The sequence below is a fragment of the Saccoglossus kowalevskii genome, chromosome 15 (genome assembly GCF_978046115.1).
Source record: "Saccoglossus kowalevskii chromosome 15, keSacKowa6.1, whole genome shotgun sequence".
Lineage (NCBI taxonomy): Eukaryota > Metazoa > Hemichordata > Enteropneusta > Harrimaniidae > Saccoglossus > Saccoglossus kowalevskii.
Window position 1 is genome coordinate 3,519,829 of NC_140655.1, and position 21,265 is coordinate 3,541,093.

The 21,265-nt window shown below is 39.0% G+C and overlaps 2 protein-coding genes across 2 annotated transcripts; both read left to right on the plus strand.

Moving 5' to 3' along the window:
* The first annotated feature begins 483 nt into the window (after positions 1-483).
* Positions 484-1,671, plus strand: LOC146733865 (orexin receptor type 2-like). The gene has a single exon (XM_085490788.1). It carries the CDS (start codon positions 484-486, stop codon positions 1,669-1,671), a length of 1,188 nt encoding a protein of 395 aa, XP_085346914.1.
* A 6,792-nt stretch (positions 1,672-8,463) lies between these two features.
* Positions 8,464-19,351, plus strand: LOC100375466 (acetylcholine receptor subunit alpha-like 2). Its single transcript, XM_006814791.3, has 5 exons — positions 8,464-8,646; positions 10,716-10,864; positions 16,471-16,512; positions 16,800-16,915; positions 18,373-19,351. Exons 1-5 carry the CDS (start codon positions 8,589-8,591, stop codon positions 18,809-18,811), a joined length of 804 nt encoding a protein of 267 aa, XP_006814854.2. The 5' UTR covers positions 8,464-8,588; the 3' UTR covers positions 18,812-19,351.
* Positions 19,352-21,265: the final 1,914 nt, after the last annotated feature.

Sequence of the window (21,265 nt, forward strand, 5' to 3'; positions counted from 1 at the left end):
ATGCGTGTCTACAATTCACACTACACATCGTATGTTACAGTGTAATGTGTGTCTACAATTCACACTACACATCATATGTTACAGTGTAATGCGTGTCTACAATTCACACTACACATCGTATGTTACAGTGTAATGCGTGTCTACAATTCACACTACACATCATATGTTACAGTGTAATGCGTGTCTACAATTCACACTACTCATTGTATGTTACAGTGTAATGCGTGTCTACAATTTACACTACACATCGTATGTTATAGTGTAATGTGTGTCTACAATTCACACTACACATTGTATGTTACAGTGTAATGCGTGTCTACAATTCACACTACACATCGTATGTTACAGTGTAATGTATGTCTACAATTCACACTACACATCGTATGTTACAGTGTAATGCGTGTCTACAATTCATACTACACATCGTATGTGAGTACGGTGAATATAACAAAGCCATTGACTTTCATTCCAGATATTCTAACAATGAGTGAAATATACGACTCGCTGCGAGGTGTCAATGGTACAATGCAGTCAGTGGAATTCCTCAGCCAAATGAGTTATTATCAATGTTTACCATTCACAATTGTTGCATCCGTTGTCATGGCAATTGGTATTCCGGGGAATATTCTCATCCTGTGCGTGTACTGGAACAAACGTCAGCAAAGTAGTTCTAACTACTACATATGGACGCTCGCAGTCGTCGATCTTCTTATCTGCATTGCTTTAATTCCACATGAGCTTTACTGGTGTATTAAATATTACAGTTACCATAGCAACGTTTTATGTAAACTCTTTAAGGCTGTTCTTTATTTCAATCAGACGGTTTCGGGGTTGATGATGGCCGCGATCGGACTTGATCGTTATTATGCAATATGTAGACCTCTACTTTTTGCTAATACTGTGGTCAGAGCGAAGCGCCTTGTTATTATTCTTATGGTATTCGGCATTGTCATCGCAATACCGGCGGCATTTATGTTCAACGTGGTTTCAATTCAGTCGACAGCAGATGGCCTTACATTATCAGTTTGTGCAAGACATAAGTCTTCGACAATGACCTTCATTTATGACATCACGTGTATGGTCTGTGTTAATGTCGTCATCGGCGTTGTTGTAGTGTTGTATTGCTTCGTCGGCAGAGTTGTGTTGAAAAGGAATGCAAGGATTGGTGCCAGGGCTGTTGCCAACGGCAGCGCCACTATTAGTCACCAGGGTGGAAATTGGAACCATACAGGAGAAATTCCGACGTGTACAAACAGTGAAGCGGCGCAACGCCGAGACAACACTGAAAACGATAGAACACCGCGTAGCACACTCTCTCCAAATAACAAAAGTACTTTTAACTATAATCGTCCAACGCAACTTTCACAGCCCGTATCGGGTGTAGCCGTAAATACACCAGCTTCAGCTTCAGTCACCAGTGGTTCTATCAGAATGCTTGTTACAGTGACAGTTGTGTTCCTGTTTACGTGGATTCCATTTACGATTGTCGTCGTATTGCGTAGTGTGGGAATTATTTCCGACAGTAATCATATTGGTGTAATTATTACGAATTTCCTGTATGTTGTACCTTATATTAATAATGGTTGTAACCCCATAGTGTATGCTTTTGTCAGCAAAAAGTTTCGTAATGATTCTCAACAAGTACTGCAAAAAATGTGTAGAAACCAATGATGACATAACTTACACATGACAGTTGAAATAAAAATGTAATTATAATAATTGTGATTAATATAATCATTCAGTTGGTTTACTGGGTTCGCTCAGGTTACTAGTACCCATCACCTGGGTTTACTATGGTCTGGCACCTGAAGTGGGTTTACAATGGTCTGGCACCTGAAGTGGGTTTACTATGGTCTGTCACCTGAAGTGGGTTCACAATGGTCTGGCACCTGAAGTGGGTTTACTGTGGTCTGGCACCTGAAGTCGGGGTTACTAGTTCCCGTCACCTGAAGTGGGTTTACTATGGTCTGGCACCTGAAGTGGGTTCACAATGGTCTGGCACCTGAAGTGGGTTTACTATGGTCTGGCACCTGAAGTGGGTTTACTATGGTCTGACACCTGAAGTCATCGTCCGAATTGCACGGTCTCGTGCCTTCGACCTATAGGCTTCTACACGATACCGTGCGGGATCGCATAGGCTAATTGCGTATCTTAAGCAGTGAGATCTGATTGGGCGCGCCTCGAAACAAGGCGCTCAATCAGCTTGGACGTGCCAAATTATAAAACAAAATTCCACCTACAGTTTCTGTCGCTATGAAGACATCCTTCCCACACAAAACTTCGTCGATTGCCTGTACCGGATGAGGCTTGAGGACACCAATACCGAAAACTTTCGCAATTTTATCATCACAAATATCACGATTCATGAACGCCGAAAAGGGATTTGTAACACGCAAACTGATTGGACAATGATTAGCCACAACTGACTACTAGGGACACTGTTAGAATACGCATATTTGATGGTCGTTCTGCCAAGGTCTGTTTAGAGGCTTGGCCGAACAAACTTAGACCTTGGCTAGCGAAGATGACCTGAAGTGGGTTCACAATAATCTGGCACCTGAAGTGGGTTTACTATGGTCTGGCACCTGAAGTGGGTTTACTATGGTCTGACACTTGAAGTCGGGGTTACTAGTTCTCGTCACCTGAAGTGGGTTTACTATGGTCTGGCACCTGAAGTGGGGCTTACTAGTTCCTAACATCTGAAGTGGGCTTACTAGTTCCTGTCACCTGAAGTGGGCTTACTGGCGTCTGATACCTGAAGTGGGGATTACTAGTTCCTGTCACCTGAAGTGGGGTTGCTAGTTCATGTCACCTGAAGTGTGGTTGCTAGTTGCTGTTACATGAAGTGGGCTCACAAGTGTCTGACACCTGAAGTGGGCTTACTATGATCTGACACCTGAAGTGGGGATTACTAGTTCCTGTCACCTGAAGTGGGGTTGCTAGTTCATGTCACCTGAAGTGTGGTTGCTAGTTGCTGTTACATGAAGTGGGCTCACAAGTGTCTGACACCTGAAGTGGGCTTACTAGGCCCTGTAACCTGAAGTGGGCTTACAGTGATCTGACACCTGAAGTGGGGGTTACTAGTTCCTGTCACCTGAAGTGGGCTTACTAGTGTATGTCACCTGAAGTGGGATTACTATGGTCTGACACCTGAAGTGGGGTTTACTAGTTCCTGTCACCTGAAGTGGGCTTACTATGATCTGATACCTGAAGTGGAGGTTACTAGTTCCTTTGACCTGAAGTGGGCTCACAGGGTTCTTACACTTGAAGTGGGCTTACTAGTTCCTGTCACCTGAAGTGGGCTTACTATGATCTGATACCTGAAGTGGGGATTACTAGTTCCTGTCACCTGAAGTGGGGTTGTTAGTTCATGTCACCTGAAGTGTGGTTGCTAGTTGCTGTTACATGAAGTGGGCTCACAAGTGTCTGACACCTGAAGTGGGCTTACTAGGCCCTGTAACCTGAAGTGGGCTTACTGTGATCCGACACCTGAAGTGGGGTTACTAGTTCCTGTCACCTGAAGTGGGCTTACTAGTGTATGTCACCTGAAGTGGGCTTACTATGGTCTGACACCTGAAGTGGGGTTTACTAGTTCCTGTCACCTGAAGTGGGCTTACTATGATCTGATACCTGAAGTGGAAGTTACTAGTTCCTTTCACCTGAAGTGGGCTCACAAGGTTCTTACATTTGAAGTGGGCTTACTAGTTCCTGTCACCTGAAGTGGGCTTACTATGATCTGATACCTGAAGTGGAGGTTACTAGTTCCTTTCACCTGAAGTGGGCTCACAAGGTTCTTACATTTGAAGTGGGCTTACTAGTGTATGTCACCTGAAGTGGGCTTACTATGGTCTGACACCTGAAGTGGGGTTTACTAGTTCCTGTCACCTGAAGTGGGCTTACTATGATCTGATACCTGAAGTGGAGGTTACTAGTTCCTTTCACCTGAAGTGGGCTCACAAGGTTCTTACACTTGAAGTGGGCTTACTAGTTCCTGTCACCTGAAGTGGGCTTACTATGATCTGATACCTGAAGTGGAGGTTACTAGTTCCTGTCACCTGAAGTGGGCTCACAAGGTTCTTACACTTGAAGTGGGCTTACTAGTTCCTGTCACCTGAAGTGGGCTTACTATGATCTGATACCTGAAGTGGGGTTTACTAGTTCCTGTCACCTGAAGTGGGCTTACTATGATCTGATACCTGAAGTGGAGGTTACTAGTTCCTTTCACCTGAAGTGGGCTCACAAGGTTCTTACACTTGAAGTGGGCTTACTAGTTCCTGTCACCTGAAGTGGGCTTACTATGATCTGATACCTGAAGTGGAGGTTACTAGTTCCTTTCACCTGAAGTGGGCTCACAAGGTTCTTACACTTGAAGTGGGCTTACTAGTTCCTGTCACCTGAAGTAGGCTTACTATGATCTGATACCTGAAGTGGAGGTTACTAGTTCCTTTCACCTGAAGTGGGCTCACAAGGTTCTTACACTTGAAGTGGGCTTACTAGTTCCTGTCACCTGAAGTGGGCTTACTATGATCTGATACCTGAAGTGGAGGTTACTAGTTCCTTTCACCTGAAGTGGGCTCACAAGGTTCTTACATTTGAAGTGGGCTTACTAGTGTATGTCACCTGAAGTGGGCTTACTATGGTCTGACACCTGAAGTGGGGTTTACTAGTTCCTGTCACCTGAAGTGGACTTACTATGATCTGATACCTGAAGTGGAGGTTACTAGTTCCTTTCACCTGAAGTGGGCTCACAAGGTTCTTACACTTGAAGTGGGCTTACTAGTTCCTGTCACCTGAAGTGAGCTTACTATGATCTGATACCTGAAGTGGAGGTTACTAGTTCCTTTCACCTGAAGTGGGCTCACAAGGTTCTTACACTTGAAGTGGGCTTACTAGTTCCTGTCACCTGAAGTGGGCTTACTATGATCTGATACCTGAAGTGAAGGTTACTAGTTCCTTTCACCTGAAGTGGGCTCACAAGGTTCTTACACTTGAAGTGGGCTTACTAGTTCCTGTCACCTGAAGTGGGCTTACTATGATCTGATACCTGAAGTGGAGGTTACTAGTTCCTTTCACCTGAAGTGGGTTCACAAGGTTCTTACATTTGAAGTGGGCTTACTAGTGTATGTCACCTGAAGTGGGCTTACTATGGTCTGACACCTGAAGTGGGGTTTACTAGTTCCTGTCACCTGAAGTGGGCTTACTATGATCTGATACCTGAAGTGGAGGTTACTAGTTCCTTTCACCTGAAGTGGGCTCACAAGGTTCTTACACTTGAAGTGGGCTTACTAGTTCCTGTCACCTGAAGTGGGCTTACTATGATCTGATACCTGAAGTGGAGGTTACTAGTTCCTTTCACCTGAAGTGGGCTCACAAGGTTCTTACACTTGAAGTGGGCTTACTAGTTCCTGTCACCTGAAGTGGGCTTACTATGTCTGATACCTGAAGTGGAGGTTACTAGTTCCTGTCACCTGAAGTGGGCCTACTATGATCTGACACCTGAAGTAGGGGTTACTAGTTTCTGTCACCAGAAGTGGGGTTACTAGTTGGGCTTACTAGGTCCTGTAACCTGAAGTGGGCTCACTATGATCTGGCACCTGAAGTGGGCTTACTAGGGCCTGTTACCTGAAGCGGGGGTTACTTGGATCTGATACCTGAAGTGGGGTTACTAGGGTATGACACCTGCAGTGAGGGAATACTATGGCCTGGCACGTTAAGCGGGGGTTACTAGGTCCTGTCACATGAAGAGGGCTTACTATTGGGTCTGACACCTGAATAGAGGTTACTAGGGTCTGATACCTGAAGTGGGGGTTACTAGGGTCTGATACCTGAAGTGGGTGGTTACTAGGGCCTGTCTTCTGAAGCGGGGGTTACTAGGGCCTGTCACCTGAAGTGGGGGTTACTAGGGTCTGATATCTGAATAGAGGTTACTGGGGTCAGACACCTGAGGCGGGGCGGGGTTACTAGGGTCTGACACCTGAGGCGGGGTTACTAGGGTCTGACACCTGAGGCGGGGTTACTGGGGTCTGACACCTGAAGTGATATTACTGGGGTGTGATACCTGAAGTGGGGTAACTGGAATTTGAGACCTGAAGTGGGGTTACTAGGGTCTAACACTCAAATTAGGCTTACTAGGGGATCTGACACCTGAAGTGGGTTTACTAGTGTCTGTAATCTGAAGTGGGGTAACTATCATCAAATATGGGCTTACTGGAATCTATATACAGTAGTGGAATCTGTATGGCCTATACCAGGAGTAGAAATTAGGTAGTGTCTAACGAAAGGTGTGTCAGATAAACATGTGGTACAATGTTCGACAATTAAAGTAAATTTAGCGATATCATTTGCCATTTTTTAAATACATGTACCATGTACCATTTACAATGTCACTATGTTATGTAAAGCTTAACTTTATTGTTACTGAGCTTTCGATTTATCATGATTCGGATGTAGGACGTTTCGGTGGTTTAGTGTTTTTACATGGCTTATAAAACATTCAATATATTTCCATTATATGTGAATTTCCTTATTTCACGCTGTTATGTGTTTCTCTTGTAAAGCGGGGTTCAGCATACTTCTAATAAACATTGAGATACAAACATGATTAAAATTAGATGTTTCGTAGAAGAAAAATCCCACATGTACATCCCATTCAGGAGTAGAATGTATTCTGTGTTCATATCGAGTTTTACAAAAGACGACGACGTACATTATTTATTTTCTAATCTAAGATCATACGTACAACAAAGAATAAGTGTTAATATTTCAATTTTTAATTTAGTCTGTTGGAATATGTGTCATTTTTGTCAATATTCTCAATAACCATGTCAGTACAGAAGGTGATAAGGTGATATTCAGATGGTGACATCGGGATAACGACGCATAGTGTACAATGGTTGTCCCAAGGCGTTGGCCAAACTGCCAAGCCCAGAGAGCAAACAAGTGAACTCAGGTATATGTATCTGTCTAGTATAAAGTAACATGTCTTTTTATAAGGTAAATCACGTGATCCAAATTGATACATCACATGACCCAAAACACATATTGTGATAGGACAGCATTTCAACACACCCGCATAAGTTTCCCGAAAATACATTGAATAAAAATACATTGAATAAAAAATACATTGAATAAAAATACAAAAGTGATTTTAACACCTCTACATCGTGGTTAAATGCTTTACAGGCTGAAACGTCGCAGGTGATAATGTTTTACGAATAATAACAATACACGTAGTGTCATGCACTGTCAGCTGCCCCTATACAACGTACTTGCTAAAAGGGACACGGATTTTGTTTTAGAAAAGCACGCCTGTTGATAGCAATGTGAAGATACGCTTGATATTGTTTCAATACAAGAATCACCCGTGGGAATTCTGACAACGCCCATGATGGGTGTCCGTACGAGCGATATGACATATGGTTAGATAGAATCAGTGTATGTAAAACACCAAGGTTGAAATATCCGCCCACCCTTATCAGTCTGGAATTCACCCTGTGGATGTGCCGGTGCCTATAGTGGTTTCTATAGTCGAAACAAATCCAATAGCAGGTACTATACAATTTTCGTTCGGAATTTATTTTCTTTTTTTTTCGCTGAAGGATAAAATCCAGCGAATATGCATGTAGTTCGTCGCGATGATTTCGTATAGAAACCATCCTTGTATCATGTGTTGTTGTACCAGTATAGTGATATCAATCTGCTAGCATGACTGCGTCTTTGATATTAAATTTCGTTGGTATTTGACCACCATGTTTGTGGCAGTAGGTCAAAACCACGTGAAATTTAATACATTCGTAAATCATGCATTCGTGTAAACCCTAGGTCATTTACATGTCATTATATGTTTCACGCCATTTGAACCGTTTTAATACAAACTGTAATGTAGCCTGCAGCGCAGTGCAATGTTATGATTTACCGTGATGTACTAAACCATGTCACAAAGTAACTGCAAAGTAATCTCTCAATTATGTAGAAATGAAAACGAAAAGACATAAGATGAAATGGCCGCCTCTTGTACATAAATATGTCAGTATTATCTATCGTACAATCCTTCCTATAAATTGACGTTTCCGTATTTTAACTGATTTTCTAACTTGGTTCGGGCAGTTGTTAACATTATATCGCATTACGGGGATTCAAAATGGTGTGTTAAAGCATAAACCTTAAAATACACATTTTAAAGTCTATGGTTAAAGTCGACATCTGTTAAAACTGTTAATTAAAACTTGTTTACAGTGACTACATTGAAACGTGATATCACGTGACAAACCATTAATCGTACAGTAAACAGCAGACGGAATGTTATCTATAAGCCCAGAAGACAGAACTTCAAGCCTGGTCTCAGTTTGATTACAGCTTGACACGGAAAACTCACACCGTGAAAGCTGGTTGTCGAACTCAGTCACAGCGTTCCCTTCCTCTTCACATTAATTGTCATTTATTTGCATGCCGAGATATCCAGGGTATACATACAACAGAATACGTAACCAAACAGAGTCCTGCTGATTTCCGTTTTAACCCGTGTCTGCAATCCATTGGTGTCAGTGTACAGAGCCAGTCTACGTTCGTTTTTACGACTGACTTACAAAATGACTTCTAGATTTACTGTGGTGTGTTGGATATGCATCCTAGCAATATGCTTTACTGGTAAGTTGATGTTTATGTTATTTCCATGGTAACATTGTTAGATTGTCATTCCAGAGACACTATTTACAGCGTATTAGCGTCGGATCTCTAGTACAGTGTATGCTTCACATAGTGGGAACAAAGTGCTTGTGGTGGAATAACGGTCTATGTTTTCAAAAACTCTTGAGAACGCTTTGTAAAGTAAACACTTTTGAACACTATAAACGAGCTGTGTGGAACACATCCCAAATTGCCCATAATGCACTATGATTTATACTATTGGACATTGATTTCTCTAAAAGTGTTTTTATTGACATTAACGTTCTCGTGTGAGTACGATGAATATTAGTAGTTTTATACTGTCGATTTGCTTATCACATAGTATATAGCACAGTGGCGGAACGTAAGCAGTAAAATACCCACAAATTACAATAAAATAAACCATGACGACAAATTCAGGCCACTATGGGCCAATATATGCGAAATGTTTTGAATCTAAACAGCTTCCTAGACATTCATGTTATATAATGACCTTCCCAATTCTTGGATTTTAATTTTAACTGTTTGTTTTTTGTGTGTGCATTATATTCATTCTAATGGATGTTAAAAGATTAAATAAATAAACAAATAAGTGGATGCAATTCGTCAACTGACATGAGCGCAATTCGAGAGTACAACCGTACCTCGTCTCTGCAACGTTCCGAATACAGCGACAGTGTGGAGTTATGTAATACAAACAATTAAACCATATTACATATACTTAGATATATGGTTACTCTGACTCCAACACCAACTTAGTTAACAATTTAAGTTATGCAAAGGGAATGTGCGCAACAGCGACATCTGTTTAACATTCCAGTGACCTGCATACAGACAAACTGGATATAAGTACATAATGTATACATCTACACCGTTTTTTTCTAATCAAATTAAATGCTATCACAGCATGGTTCGCCTAGCAACCGACAAGGTCGCGAAAATACTCACTTTTATGTTGCAATTGTAATCCATTTATAAACTTTGGATTTGTCGGTTACTGCTTTTAAGAAAAAAAATCTGAAAAGAAAACGGTGGTAGCCTATTTCGAAAAACTATACCATTTTTAATGGGAAAGGGAAACGGTGCACGGCAAGAAAATAATATGACCCGCATAATATGAGCAAAGGTTAAATACTTCCATGGTAACCGGGGGGGGTAGCTACTGGTGGGCATCATGTTGCTCGTCGGATCAGACAAGAAACTCTTGCCGTAAATAGTTAGCACAATTTCCCTATAAAACAGATGCAGAAGCACGTCACGCATTGAAATACATGGAGTCTCAATTCTGTATGTACGTTACATGTTACTCTTCAAATCAGATAAGAATGTCTTGTCGTAAGAGGTGAGCACAATTTTATCGAAATAGATCAAGGATTTGAAATCGGGGATGAATCTTTTCACGTACACAGATTTCTAGAACATTTTGTTTACAGTTTTCTGTTTCAATTTTCGTTATATGTATTTGCATACAATGTAGAACTGACCTATATGTATTTCACTGCCTACATACAGTATTCCCAACCCCAGGACACCCGGGTTACATGTCGTCCAACGAACAACTAAACAAATGTGAGAACATTTTCTAAGTACCATGGCGTAAAAACAGCCATTTTGACTAGTTCTACTACATAAACATATCAGTTTTCATGTACGTGTATACAGTGTTGTGTAATTTGATGCAAAGTCAGTTGATGAACATCTTTTAGGGTCCGAGGGTGTGCATAGCCTGCCAAGGTTGCGTGAGTTGCGCCATCCGCGGTGCTCCAACCCAATGATGCCGTTCGGCCGGCGATGGCGCCACTCACGCCCACATGTCAGGCAAGGGTGTGCACTAATCGAAGGTTCAGCCTAATGACTTGTATGTTTGTTTATTGTATTATAATTGCTTTATGATATTTGTGACGTATGCGTAAGCACAAAATCTGTTGTAGACTACTGACCGTTCTGACGATTAATGCACGAATATATTGACCCATGAGTGTGAGAATCTGATTAGCTGGTGAGTCAACGATTTATAATAATATATTACATTATATTATCAATTTATACAGGTGTTCTAAGTACTGGGTCAATCCAGCACAAGTCAAGGTTGTATGGAGATTTATTGATGTCTTACCACAAACTGATCTCTCCGCAAGATGGGAATGAGACACAATTGGTTGTCAAGATGGCGTTATCAGTAGGAAGATTATATAATATTGTAAGTATCGACTCAGTGGGCCACGTTGTGTTGTTCGAACTTGTTACTGATCCACAATCGATCCATCATCTGGATATATTATGTCTATGCAAAATGTGCAAGGGGTCGACTATTTAAAACAATAGGAGTGTCTGGAGATTTGCAAGCTAGACAGACACTATAAGAATACATGCAAGCAAGCTGTTGTGAGACTATTCAATACAGATAATAATATCAAGATAACACATCAAGAAAAAATCTACTAGTCACTCCCCCAGGATTTCAAATGATTGACTTTTAAAGTGGTGTCCTTTTTCGATAGACTGCCTTCTCGCGTGAACAAAAATCAATATCACAGCGGGTGCCGAAAGTACTCAGGTTAAACGGCATTTCCCTCTTATTCACCCTTGTTATGTTGCCATAATTCTAGGAACAGTATTTGTTTGGGCTTCAGCACTTTAAATCTCGACAAGCCCGCGCTCCCACATTTCGAACGGATGAATCGCCTGAGGCGGGAACATTTGAACACAGTTGATCGCAAGCATACAATTCCATTTTAAATTAGTGCACCCCATCAAATATATTGGGAATATCGACATGCAAATGAGTGTTGTTAATTTTGAAAAGTTAAAGGGCGGTAGTCGTCGCGCCATGCATGCGCGAGATATATGGGTCTCATATAAACAAAGATTGCGACTTTGGTTGTACAAACTGAGGCATTACCAAGCTTTAATAAGGTATTTTTTTAGATTGGAAGATATCGAAGGAGTCAGCGGCGGTAATTAGTGCAAGGCGCGCCCAGGTCAAACCTTATACTTGTGATTTCCATTACAAGAGCGCATTGGATTATGGGAAAATCGATGTTTATCAACAAAAATGTCGCACATGCGCAGTGCGACAACTAAGCCCTTTAATTGCAAAGTCATAAAACCACTGGCAGTGTTCCAAACAATATTACAATGTTGCATAAATTTACTTTAGTTCATAAAAATATTTGTAAATATCTTCAGCTTTCATTCAAATATCCTTGCCCAATAGCTCAACATCGTCATCGCCAATACTGTGCATACAACCTTCAATCATATCTGAATATGACGTCATAGGGTCTCCCAATTATAAAAATTGAAATGTTTGCTGATTATACAACCTTTTACCATTGCTTAACTGATCAGTCATGTTTAATTTAGAAAATGTTATATTTATTAAACATTTATGACGCCAATGCCTGTCAGTCACACACTGTAATATTTACTAGAAATATAATACTGCAGCAAGTAATGCAATAAGCTGGTATTTGTTACTCAACCAATAACAAGCTATATCATTGTAGGATTTACACAGTCCTGGGCTTTCTAAGCTGAGCGGTTGGTTCGCAAAGATTTATACTAAAAAGGTTATTACGAGAGTGCCGCAAAGTATGCACTTGAGCCCTGCAACCTTTACAAGAAATAAGAATTTGTTTACATTCGCTAGTCTTAGAAAAAATTGAGTCAATAATTTGGCAAAGTAAAATAGTTTGATTTTCGCCATTAATCCCCTTATCAAATATTTACGCATTTTTTCAAGAATAACGCCGGAATACGCGTCGTGGTGTATGCATTCTGCTTCTATCAGGGGGAAAATCTTCTCCCCGGGGTTCTCCACACTTGTCAGGGGGAAACTCGTCTCGTCTCTATATCTCGTCCCCTTGAGGTACGGGATCGGGAAAGTCACTTTAACTTTACAGTCAAATAAGACACACACAACGAAATACGTTTCAGCTCTCGTCTTAGTCGGTCTTTTGGAGCACTCTATAAGACACAGCGCCCTGGGGAAAAGTCCCCAAGACTCTCGCAAGGCTGAACCAAGACTCGCCCAAGACTGGACTGCCTCAAGGCTCGCCCCTGGACTCTCTCGGACTGCGTCTGTCGTGGAGTATTCGCCAAGACCAACTCAAACTCTCTTTATTCATTTTCAAAACTCTGACCAATTACAATGCAGTAAAAAGACTCTAGGGCGTAACCTTCAATCATAAAGCCAATCACACTAAGTACTGAATACGTCATATCTTTTGATTAATCGTTCACTACATTAATAACTACGGATGTCAGAATAGCGACGGTATCTTGTAATTAGTTCCAAATCACTGAGCCAAGTTCCGTCCAAAACTTCAAATAGACCTAAACGATGACAGATATAACACAGCAATTCGCTAATAATCAGCTAATTAAGTCGGTTAACAGATACGCAAAAACAAATTCATGACACTTCTCTCACAGGCTTCGGCATCGTCCGATTAGCCGGTTTCAGTTCCATGGCCGTTTCTTTTGCAATGTTTGGGTTCATACAATTGAACATACGACAAAGAGGTGTTTTGTGGGTAATACGTTTGAAGTACTGCCTCCAGCAAAACAACACGTTGTCTCTGGTGTTACGCACCAACAATCTCTGAATATTGGATTAAATATTCAAATAGAACGAAACTCTGATATACAAGAACCATACGTAAATAGCCCATGCCCTGTCATGGTGAAAAACGATGCTAATATTGAAAAGGTTAGAAGGCCCATGCCTAATGTCCAACATGTAGGCGATTAATCTCCCCAATACTAAGCTTGATATTCGGTTACAGAAATGTTAAAGGGCGGTGGTCGTCGCGCCGCGCACGTGCGACATTTGTGTTGATAAACATTGACTTCCAACAATCCAATGCGCTCTTCTAATTGAAATCACAGTTATGTATATTTATGATCAATTATAGACTAAATATGACCAATCATAGACTAAATGTGATCAAAGATAAACTAAATATGATCAATGATAGTGTAAATGTGACCAATCATTGACTAATTGTCGCCAATGATAGTCTAAATATGACCGATATTAGACGAAATGTGATTAATGATAGACTAAGTATGACCAATGATAGACTAAATATGACCAATGATAAACTAAATATAACCAATGATAGACTAAATATGACCGATATTAGACTAAATGTGACCAATGATAGACTAAATGTGACCAATATTAGACTAAATGTGATTAATGATAGACTAATTGTGACCAATGATAGACTAAGTGTGACCAATAATAGACTAAATGTGACCAATGATAGACTAAATGTGACTAGTCATAGACTAAATGTGACCAATGATAGACTAAACGTGGCTAGTCATAGACTAAATATGACCAATGATAGACTAAATGTGATTAATGATAGACCTAATGTGACCAATGATAGACTAAATGTGACTAGTCATAGACTAAATGTGACCAATGATAGACTAAATGTGACCAATGATAGACTAATTGTGACCGATGATAGACTAAATGTGACCAATGATAGACTAAACGTGGTTAGTCATAGACTAAATGTGACCAATGATGGACTAAATGTGACCAATGATAGACTAAATGAGACCAATGATAGACTAAATGTGACCAATGATAGACTAAACGTGACCAATGGTAAACTAAATGTGACTAGTCATAGACTAAATGTGACCAATAATAGACTAAACGTGGCTAGTCATAGACTAAATATGAACAATGATAGACTAAATGTGACCAATATTAGACTAAATGTGATTAATGATAGACTAATTGTGACCAATGATAGACTAAGTGTGACCAATAATAGACTAAATGTGACCAATGATAGACTAAATGTGACTAGTCATAGACTAAATGTGACCAATGATAGACTAAACGTGGCTAGTCATAGACTAAATATGACCAATGATAGACTAAATGTGATTAATGATAGACCTAATGTGACCAATGATAGACTAAATGTGACTAGTCATAGACTAAATGTGACCAATGATAGACTAAATGTGACCAATGATAGACTAATTGTGACCGATGATAGACTAAATGTGACCAATGATAGACTAAACGTGGTTAGTCATAGACTAAATGTGACCAATGATGGACTAAATGTGACCAATGATAGACTAAATGAGACCAATGATAGACTAAATGTGACCAATGATAGACTAAACGTGACCAATGGTAAACTAAATGTGACTAGTCATAGACTAAATGTGACCAATAATAGACTAAACGTGGCTAGTCATAGACTAAATATGACCAATGATAGACTAAATGTGACCAATATTAGACTAAATGTGATTAATGATAGACTAATTGTGACCAATGATAGACTAAGTGTGACCAATAATAGACTAAATGTGACCAATGATAGACTAAATGTGACTAGTCATAGACTAAATGTGACCAATGATAGACTAAACGTGGCTAGTCATAGACTAAATATGACCAATGATAGACTAAATATGACCGATATTAGACTAAATATGATTAATGATAGACCCAATGTGACCAATGATAGACTAAATGTGACCAATGATAGACTAATTGTGACCAATGATAGACTAAATGTGACCAATGATATACTAAATGTGACCAATGATAGACTAATTGTGACCAATGATAGACTAATTGTGACCAATGATAGACTAAATGTGACTAATAATAGACTTAACGTAGCTAATGATAGACTAATTGTGACCAATGATAGACTAAATGTGATTAGTCATAGACCATATGTGGCCAGCGATAGACCAAACAACTTAAGGTAAAATTTACAAATATCGGAATGTAGATAAATGCCTTAGCCCTAAATAGTTATCTTTCATTTTTCATTTGTTTTTTATGATTGTTGCCATGCTTACATATGATTGTTGCCATGCTTACATATGATTGTTGCCATGCTTACATATGATTGTTGCCATGCTTACATATGATTGTTGCCATGCTTACATATGATTGTTGCCATGCTTACATTTACGACTTTTTCCAAATCAATAATAAATTATACTACGATTTTTACAGTCTATAATTTGAAATACTTACCAAAATATGACTTTTTCAATAAAAATGACATCACATTTAAATAAAGATAAATACATTCTTAAATCTGGGTAAACATGATAAATTTACTGTTTCATTCTTGTGAGACACGCAACATTTATAACCACAGAACATAATGGCAAATAAAACATAATATGTTTTACTTTGGGTTTATATACGTGCCACTCTTGGAATAAATAAACAGTGAATTTTTAAGTAAGTTCCCAGAAAAGTATTCCAAGTGATTAAACATTGATTCATGCTTTCGTTGAAGAAAATGTTAAGAGTTTGCACAATGGCAACGCATTTCCAGTGTGAAATAGCACCCTCTATAGGCTTAAAGCGTGTAGCAATGTTTAGCGCCTCGCTGGAAGGTTTACCTCAGTTATTTCATGCTGTTGTCATAGTTACTTCGATATTTCGCATTTACTGAAATCATCTTTCTCAAATATTCGTTTGATCCATTTATCATGAAAATAATTTTCTTCAGATATTATCCAATATGATATTAAAATAATTTAATATATCACAGTAGGTCCAACATTGTATACCCAAATATGATTTTATTAAGATGATTGTGACATTATTTTATGTAAATATGCAAATAAGTGGTGGGCTCTCTTCCACAACTTATTGATGTTATTATATGTTTTACCGTAGACAATTATGATAATTTGAAAAAAAATGAGAAGCAACAATATTGTAAGCTTATATTGATATTAATAAATATATAAACTAAAACAAAAAAATAACTAATTATTAATTTTCAGGATTCCGAGAACATGGTAAAAGTGGGGTTGTACAAGAGATTTGTAAGTCCATTTTGTTTATGAGAAAATTCTCTACTATAGATTTGACACATGCCATGATATATTCGTTGATCGAATGTATATAAAGTGGAAGTGACGTAATTGTGGGTCACCTGGAAGTGACGTAATTTTGGGTCACCTGGAAGTGACGTAATTGTGGATCATCTGGATGTGACGTAATTGTAGGTCCAGTGTTACGTGGCGACATGACTTATCGTTAATCCAAAAAACATGACGTCATCGTGTTTGTTGTATTCACTATATCAAAAAGTTTTTCTATCATCTACTAGAAATGGAATGACCATCGTTTACAATGGGATTCGTCAAAATATGGTAATATTGTCAGCTTGCATCTGCCAGTAAGTGTATTGTGGAATCCTGAAATGGATATACATCTGAAACACGGGTGAGTAAAAATCTCATACATCGTTCGAATCGCACAGTTTGTTTGTGCTGACTTATGCCAACTTGGCCGGGTAACCTGAAACAAACTTACCTTGGCCGACGAAGATTGCTCTCATATGACTGGTATATGTATTGCGATATTTCATTACTAAAATTTAATGAGTTACAAAGTTTCACTCTAACACAAACACACATATAATAGCAAAACATTGCAAATACCATCATCGATAAAATATAGGATTTTTTTAAATACCGACTAAGTGCGCCTGAACTGTCTCTGGCACAAATGAATTTAATTATTGTATTGAAACGTTTGAACATATCTAATAATTCTCAAAAACACTGGAAAGACAAACGAATCTTTATAAACTCACTCAACGGGAAAACATTTACTCTACTTGTATTATTATTCTTATCGCCTCGGCGGAATTACATTACATTACATTACATTACATTCCTGCATTTGTCACGTTAAAGTTCATGACATTGTGCTCGGATGTACTTTTTGTGTTTGAAAACGTTTTGTTGTCGCATTTTCTATTTATAGAACCTTTATAAATGTATAACAGATTAAACTATTGATAATATAGCGTATTTAAAACCCGCGTCCTTCAAGTCTGTCAGTGATTGGAGCATGGAGAGTGCATTTATTACAAAGGATTTATGTAAAACTATGTGTAAAAATAAAACATTTCACATGTTGGGATTTGATGTTGATACGCTGTATTCAAGACGGTTTTATCAATGTTTTCTACGCGGAGTGATACACATTTTTCTACTGCGCAGTTTTTAATTATCAAGTGAGTGTTACTTTTTTCAACAAGGATGTTTGTTTCCTTTAAATTTTAATTTTGAAAATGTTATGGACCTAGAACAAAGGTGGTTATAAGGTCACTAATCAGCATACAGCAACACCTCTGACGTCACTAGTCAGCGTACAGCAACACCTCTGACGTCACTAAACACCGTACAGCAACACATCTGACGTCACTAATCAGCATACAGCAACACCTCTGACGTCACTAATCAGCGTACAGCAACACCTCTGACGTCACTAAACACCATACAGCAACACTTCTGAAGTCACTAATCAACGTACTTTTTATAAGCAGACTGGATTTATTTAAGCAAATAACACCGAATAAACGGCAAGGTAAAGACTATGTTTATGTTTATGTTTATTTAGACTGTTGTAATTCCACTATACATTTGAATTCACCTTAATAATAACAGTCAAGCCCACACCTCACAATCAAACTTTAGTCAGATAATATAAAGATATAAGATTACGAAGAGGGCTCTAAGAAAACGACACGACATGGTACGTGACGACTGCCCCGATTTAAACGAATGCATATATCACTAATATATTTATATTATGGCAGAAATAGTTCATACATCTTGCCTTTACATGTAAATTTACAAATTTCAACAACAGAAAATTGTTTCATTTTACAGGACAGAACAATATACTGATTCATCGACATCGACAAATGCCATAGTAGACAACACTGGTGACATTTCTCTGTTCACGTATCCTGCGACACGAACTCAAGTTCAGTGCGAAAACAGCGCCACCAAAGACCAATATGTGTGTTCGTTCGTTTATATACTCTGGACCTACGACAGTACGGAAATAGAGTTGGATTTGATGGAGGATGGCGCCATAGAAACCGACTTGTACAAAGAAAGCCTAGACTGGAAATTAGTTGGCAACTCCAGTGAAAGATTGGAGACGTATTCTCCGGATAATCGCAGTGTTAAAACACATGAACTGGTCTATTCCTTGATAGTCAAACGAAATCAAGACAATACGTCGTCGTGTGTCAAACCTTGTGGTACCTGTTACCTTATTTTATTTTGCTTGTTCTTTTTAAAAACATTCTTTTGCCAGTGATATGTGTAGGTCAGAATTCAATGTGACTTGCTTTCAAAATTAAAGGGCGATAGTCGTCGCACCGCGCATGCGCGAGATATGGGTCTCTTATAAACAAAACTTGCGATTTTGACTGTTGTGCACACCAACCAGTACAAACTGAGAGGTAACCAAGTTTTAATTTGGTATTTGGTTTTTAGAAGTTATCGAACGATTCGCTGGCGGTAATTAGTGGCACCCAGGGCAAAATTTGTAGAAAAGCGCATTGGATTATGGGAGAATCAATGTTTATCAAGACAATTGTCGCACATGGCGGCGCAACGACTACCGCCATTTAAATTTGGAAAGAGCAAAGCTTATTGAACTCAAACTGGCTTCGAAGCCAACAATTGGTCGAGTTATTTTATCGTCCTTTTTCGTAGTTGGTTGTTATAAATAAGTTAAAGACATTGGCCGGCGGTCATTGGTTGTTTAAACCAGAAGTTACGTCACACTTCTGTTTCCGTCGGGCCATGCCTTTAATCCTCCAAGCACCCATTTGATATAACACCAAATAATTGCAGTTAAACGTCAAAATTATAGTGCTGTGAATTCCTGCTTATGTCCAGTCACTTTGTACTATTTGGATAAACATAAGCCATTGGCAGTGTGCGTCGTGCACGTCATCAAACAACCTAGTAACAAGCCAACTTGAAACTCTAAACTTGCATACAGTATCTTGTTTGTTTGTCATTTTTTGTTATTTCAATAAAATCAAAATATTCAGCGAGTTAGACTTGCATATTTGTTGTTGTTGTTGTTTTTTTCAATAAAATGTGAGTGTATATTATAAATGGCGACAATTTACCCGAAAACCCGAAAGCCGCCGTAGCCGCGTTTGCTCCACGGTAACCATCCTTCGACTGTTAAAACACCCACATAGTATTTTATAGAAACAAAAACACCAACAAACATAAAAACAAGAGAGTGTATATAAGTCTACTGAAACCTGCATATTGCCACGGTCTATTGTAGTGAAATTCACTTTTGTTTCATTTGTACCAAGTGACTTGGGGGAAATTATCGCCTTCAAGTTGTCTCTATACACGTCTGCTCGAGGTACGGGATCGGAAAAGTCTCGCACGCAACGAAATACGTTTCAATAGCTAGTCTTTAGCCACACCGAGAACGCCTCAAAGCAAACTGCCTCGTTCGAGACTCTGCCCAGGACTGACCAAGACTCTCTCGCCTCGTGGAGCTTTCTCTGGGACCAAGGACTTCCGTCCAGGACGTCGCATGAGCCTAAATGATGACAGATTATGGAAATGTGTTAAATGATATAAACCAGCTGTCCAATAGAATCTTACTATTAAGTCGTATCAGTGACCGATCTTTAGACAAATAGAAATAAATAATGACACAAGTTCGAATTTGACATCCTGAGTCTGGATTTTTAGTTGACAGCGTGTACTTTACTACTTATAATATTGTCGTATTTCATTGCGCATTGCACATCGTAATGCCTCAATTAATAATTGCACCATATGATTAATTCTGACAGCTGGAGTTCTCCTTCTTGGCCACTTTTACGTAAACGACTGTTATGGGCTGAGCAGTTAATTAACGATAGAGACCCCCTTGAACTCATTTCATTAACAATTCATTCTAGACATGTACCAGGATACTTAAAAGCATTCTCATGCGACTACGAGTCGGCGCCAGCGAGATTCGAAAGCCAACTGTTTAGTCAATACCCAAGCAGTTAACCAATTTGCTACTAGTAGCGAGCTTGCAAATTGGCTGCCCCAATACTTCTGAATCTTGCTGTGACCATGTATAACTGGAAATATCTGTTGATTACTGTGTACACTATTTATACCGCTAATCTGGGAGAAATTAAAAATAGAAAACCCCAATTGTCTCTTACTAGTATAGTAAACTTTCAATAAACAGCGTCCAAACAAATTTGAAAAGAAAATATTATATTATGACAATCATCTGATAGTATGTATTTACTCATCGCTTTGAAATATGTGCGTTAATTTGTCAACAAAAGTTTTTGGTAAATTTGTTAAGCAGAAAGTTAAATATTTTTTTCACAAAATTAACGTGCATACTTTCATGTACCAACTAATATTAAAACAATATAGGCTCGTATAAATGAAAATTGTCCGTTTATTTTTAAAGTTTTCGGTAACTTTATGTCATATTACCGCTATACCGGGACCCAAGATGACATGTTAAATTTGACATCGGTTAATAAATATGTTTACAGTGACCACATCAAAACGTGATATCACGTGACAAACCATTAATCGTACAGTAAACAGCAGACGGAATGTTATCTATAAGCCCAGAAGACAGAACTTCAAGCCTGGTATCAGTTTGAGTATCAACGAGTACAGATTGGCATGGTAAACCTACACGTTGGAAACTGGATGTAGACTGACGTCACATCGAGATATCCTTATTAAACTTCATTTGATATGAACGTTG

What these genes read in the sequence shown, in the direction of transcription:
- LOC146733865 (XM_085490788.1), top strand. Translation starts at nt 484, where the DNA reads ATGAGTGAAATATACGACTCGCTGCGAGGTGTCAATGGTACAATGCAG.
- LOC100375466 (XM_006814791.3), top strand. Translation starts at nt 8,589, where the DNA reads ATGACTTCTAGATTTACTGTGGTGTGTTGGATATGCATCCTAGCAATA. An exon ending in TAGGAAGATTATATAATATT is followed by an intron (nt 10,865 to 16,470) that starts GTAAGTATCGAC and finishes ATTAATTTTCAG; the next exon opens with GATTCCGAGAACATGGTAAA. An exon ending in TGGGGTTGTACAAGAGATTT is followed by an intron (nt 16,513 to 16,799) that starts GTAAGTCCATTT and finishes ATCATCTACTAG; the next exon opens with AAATGGAATGACCATCGTTT.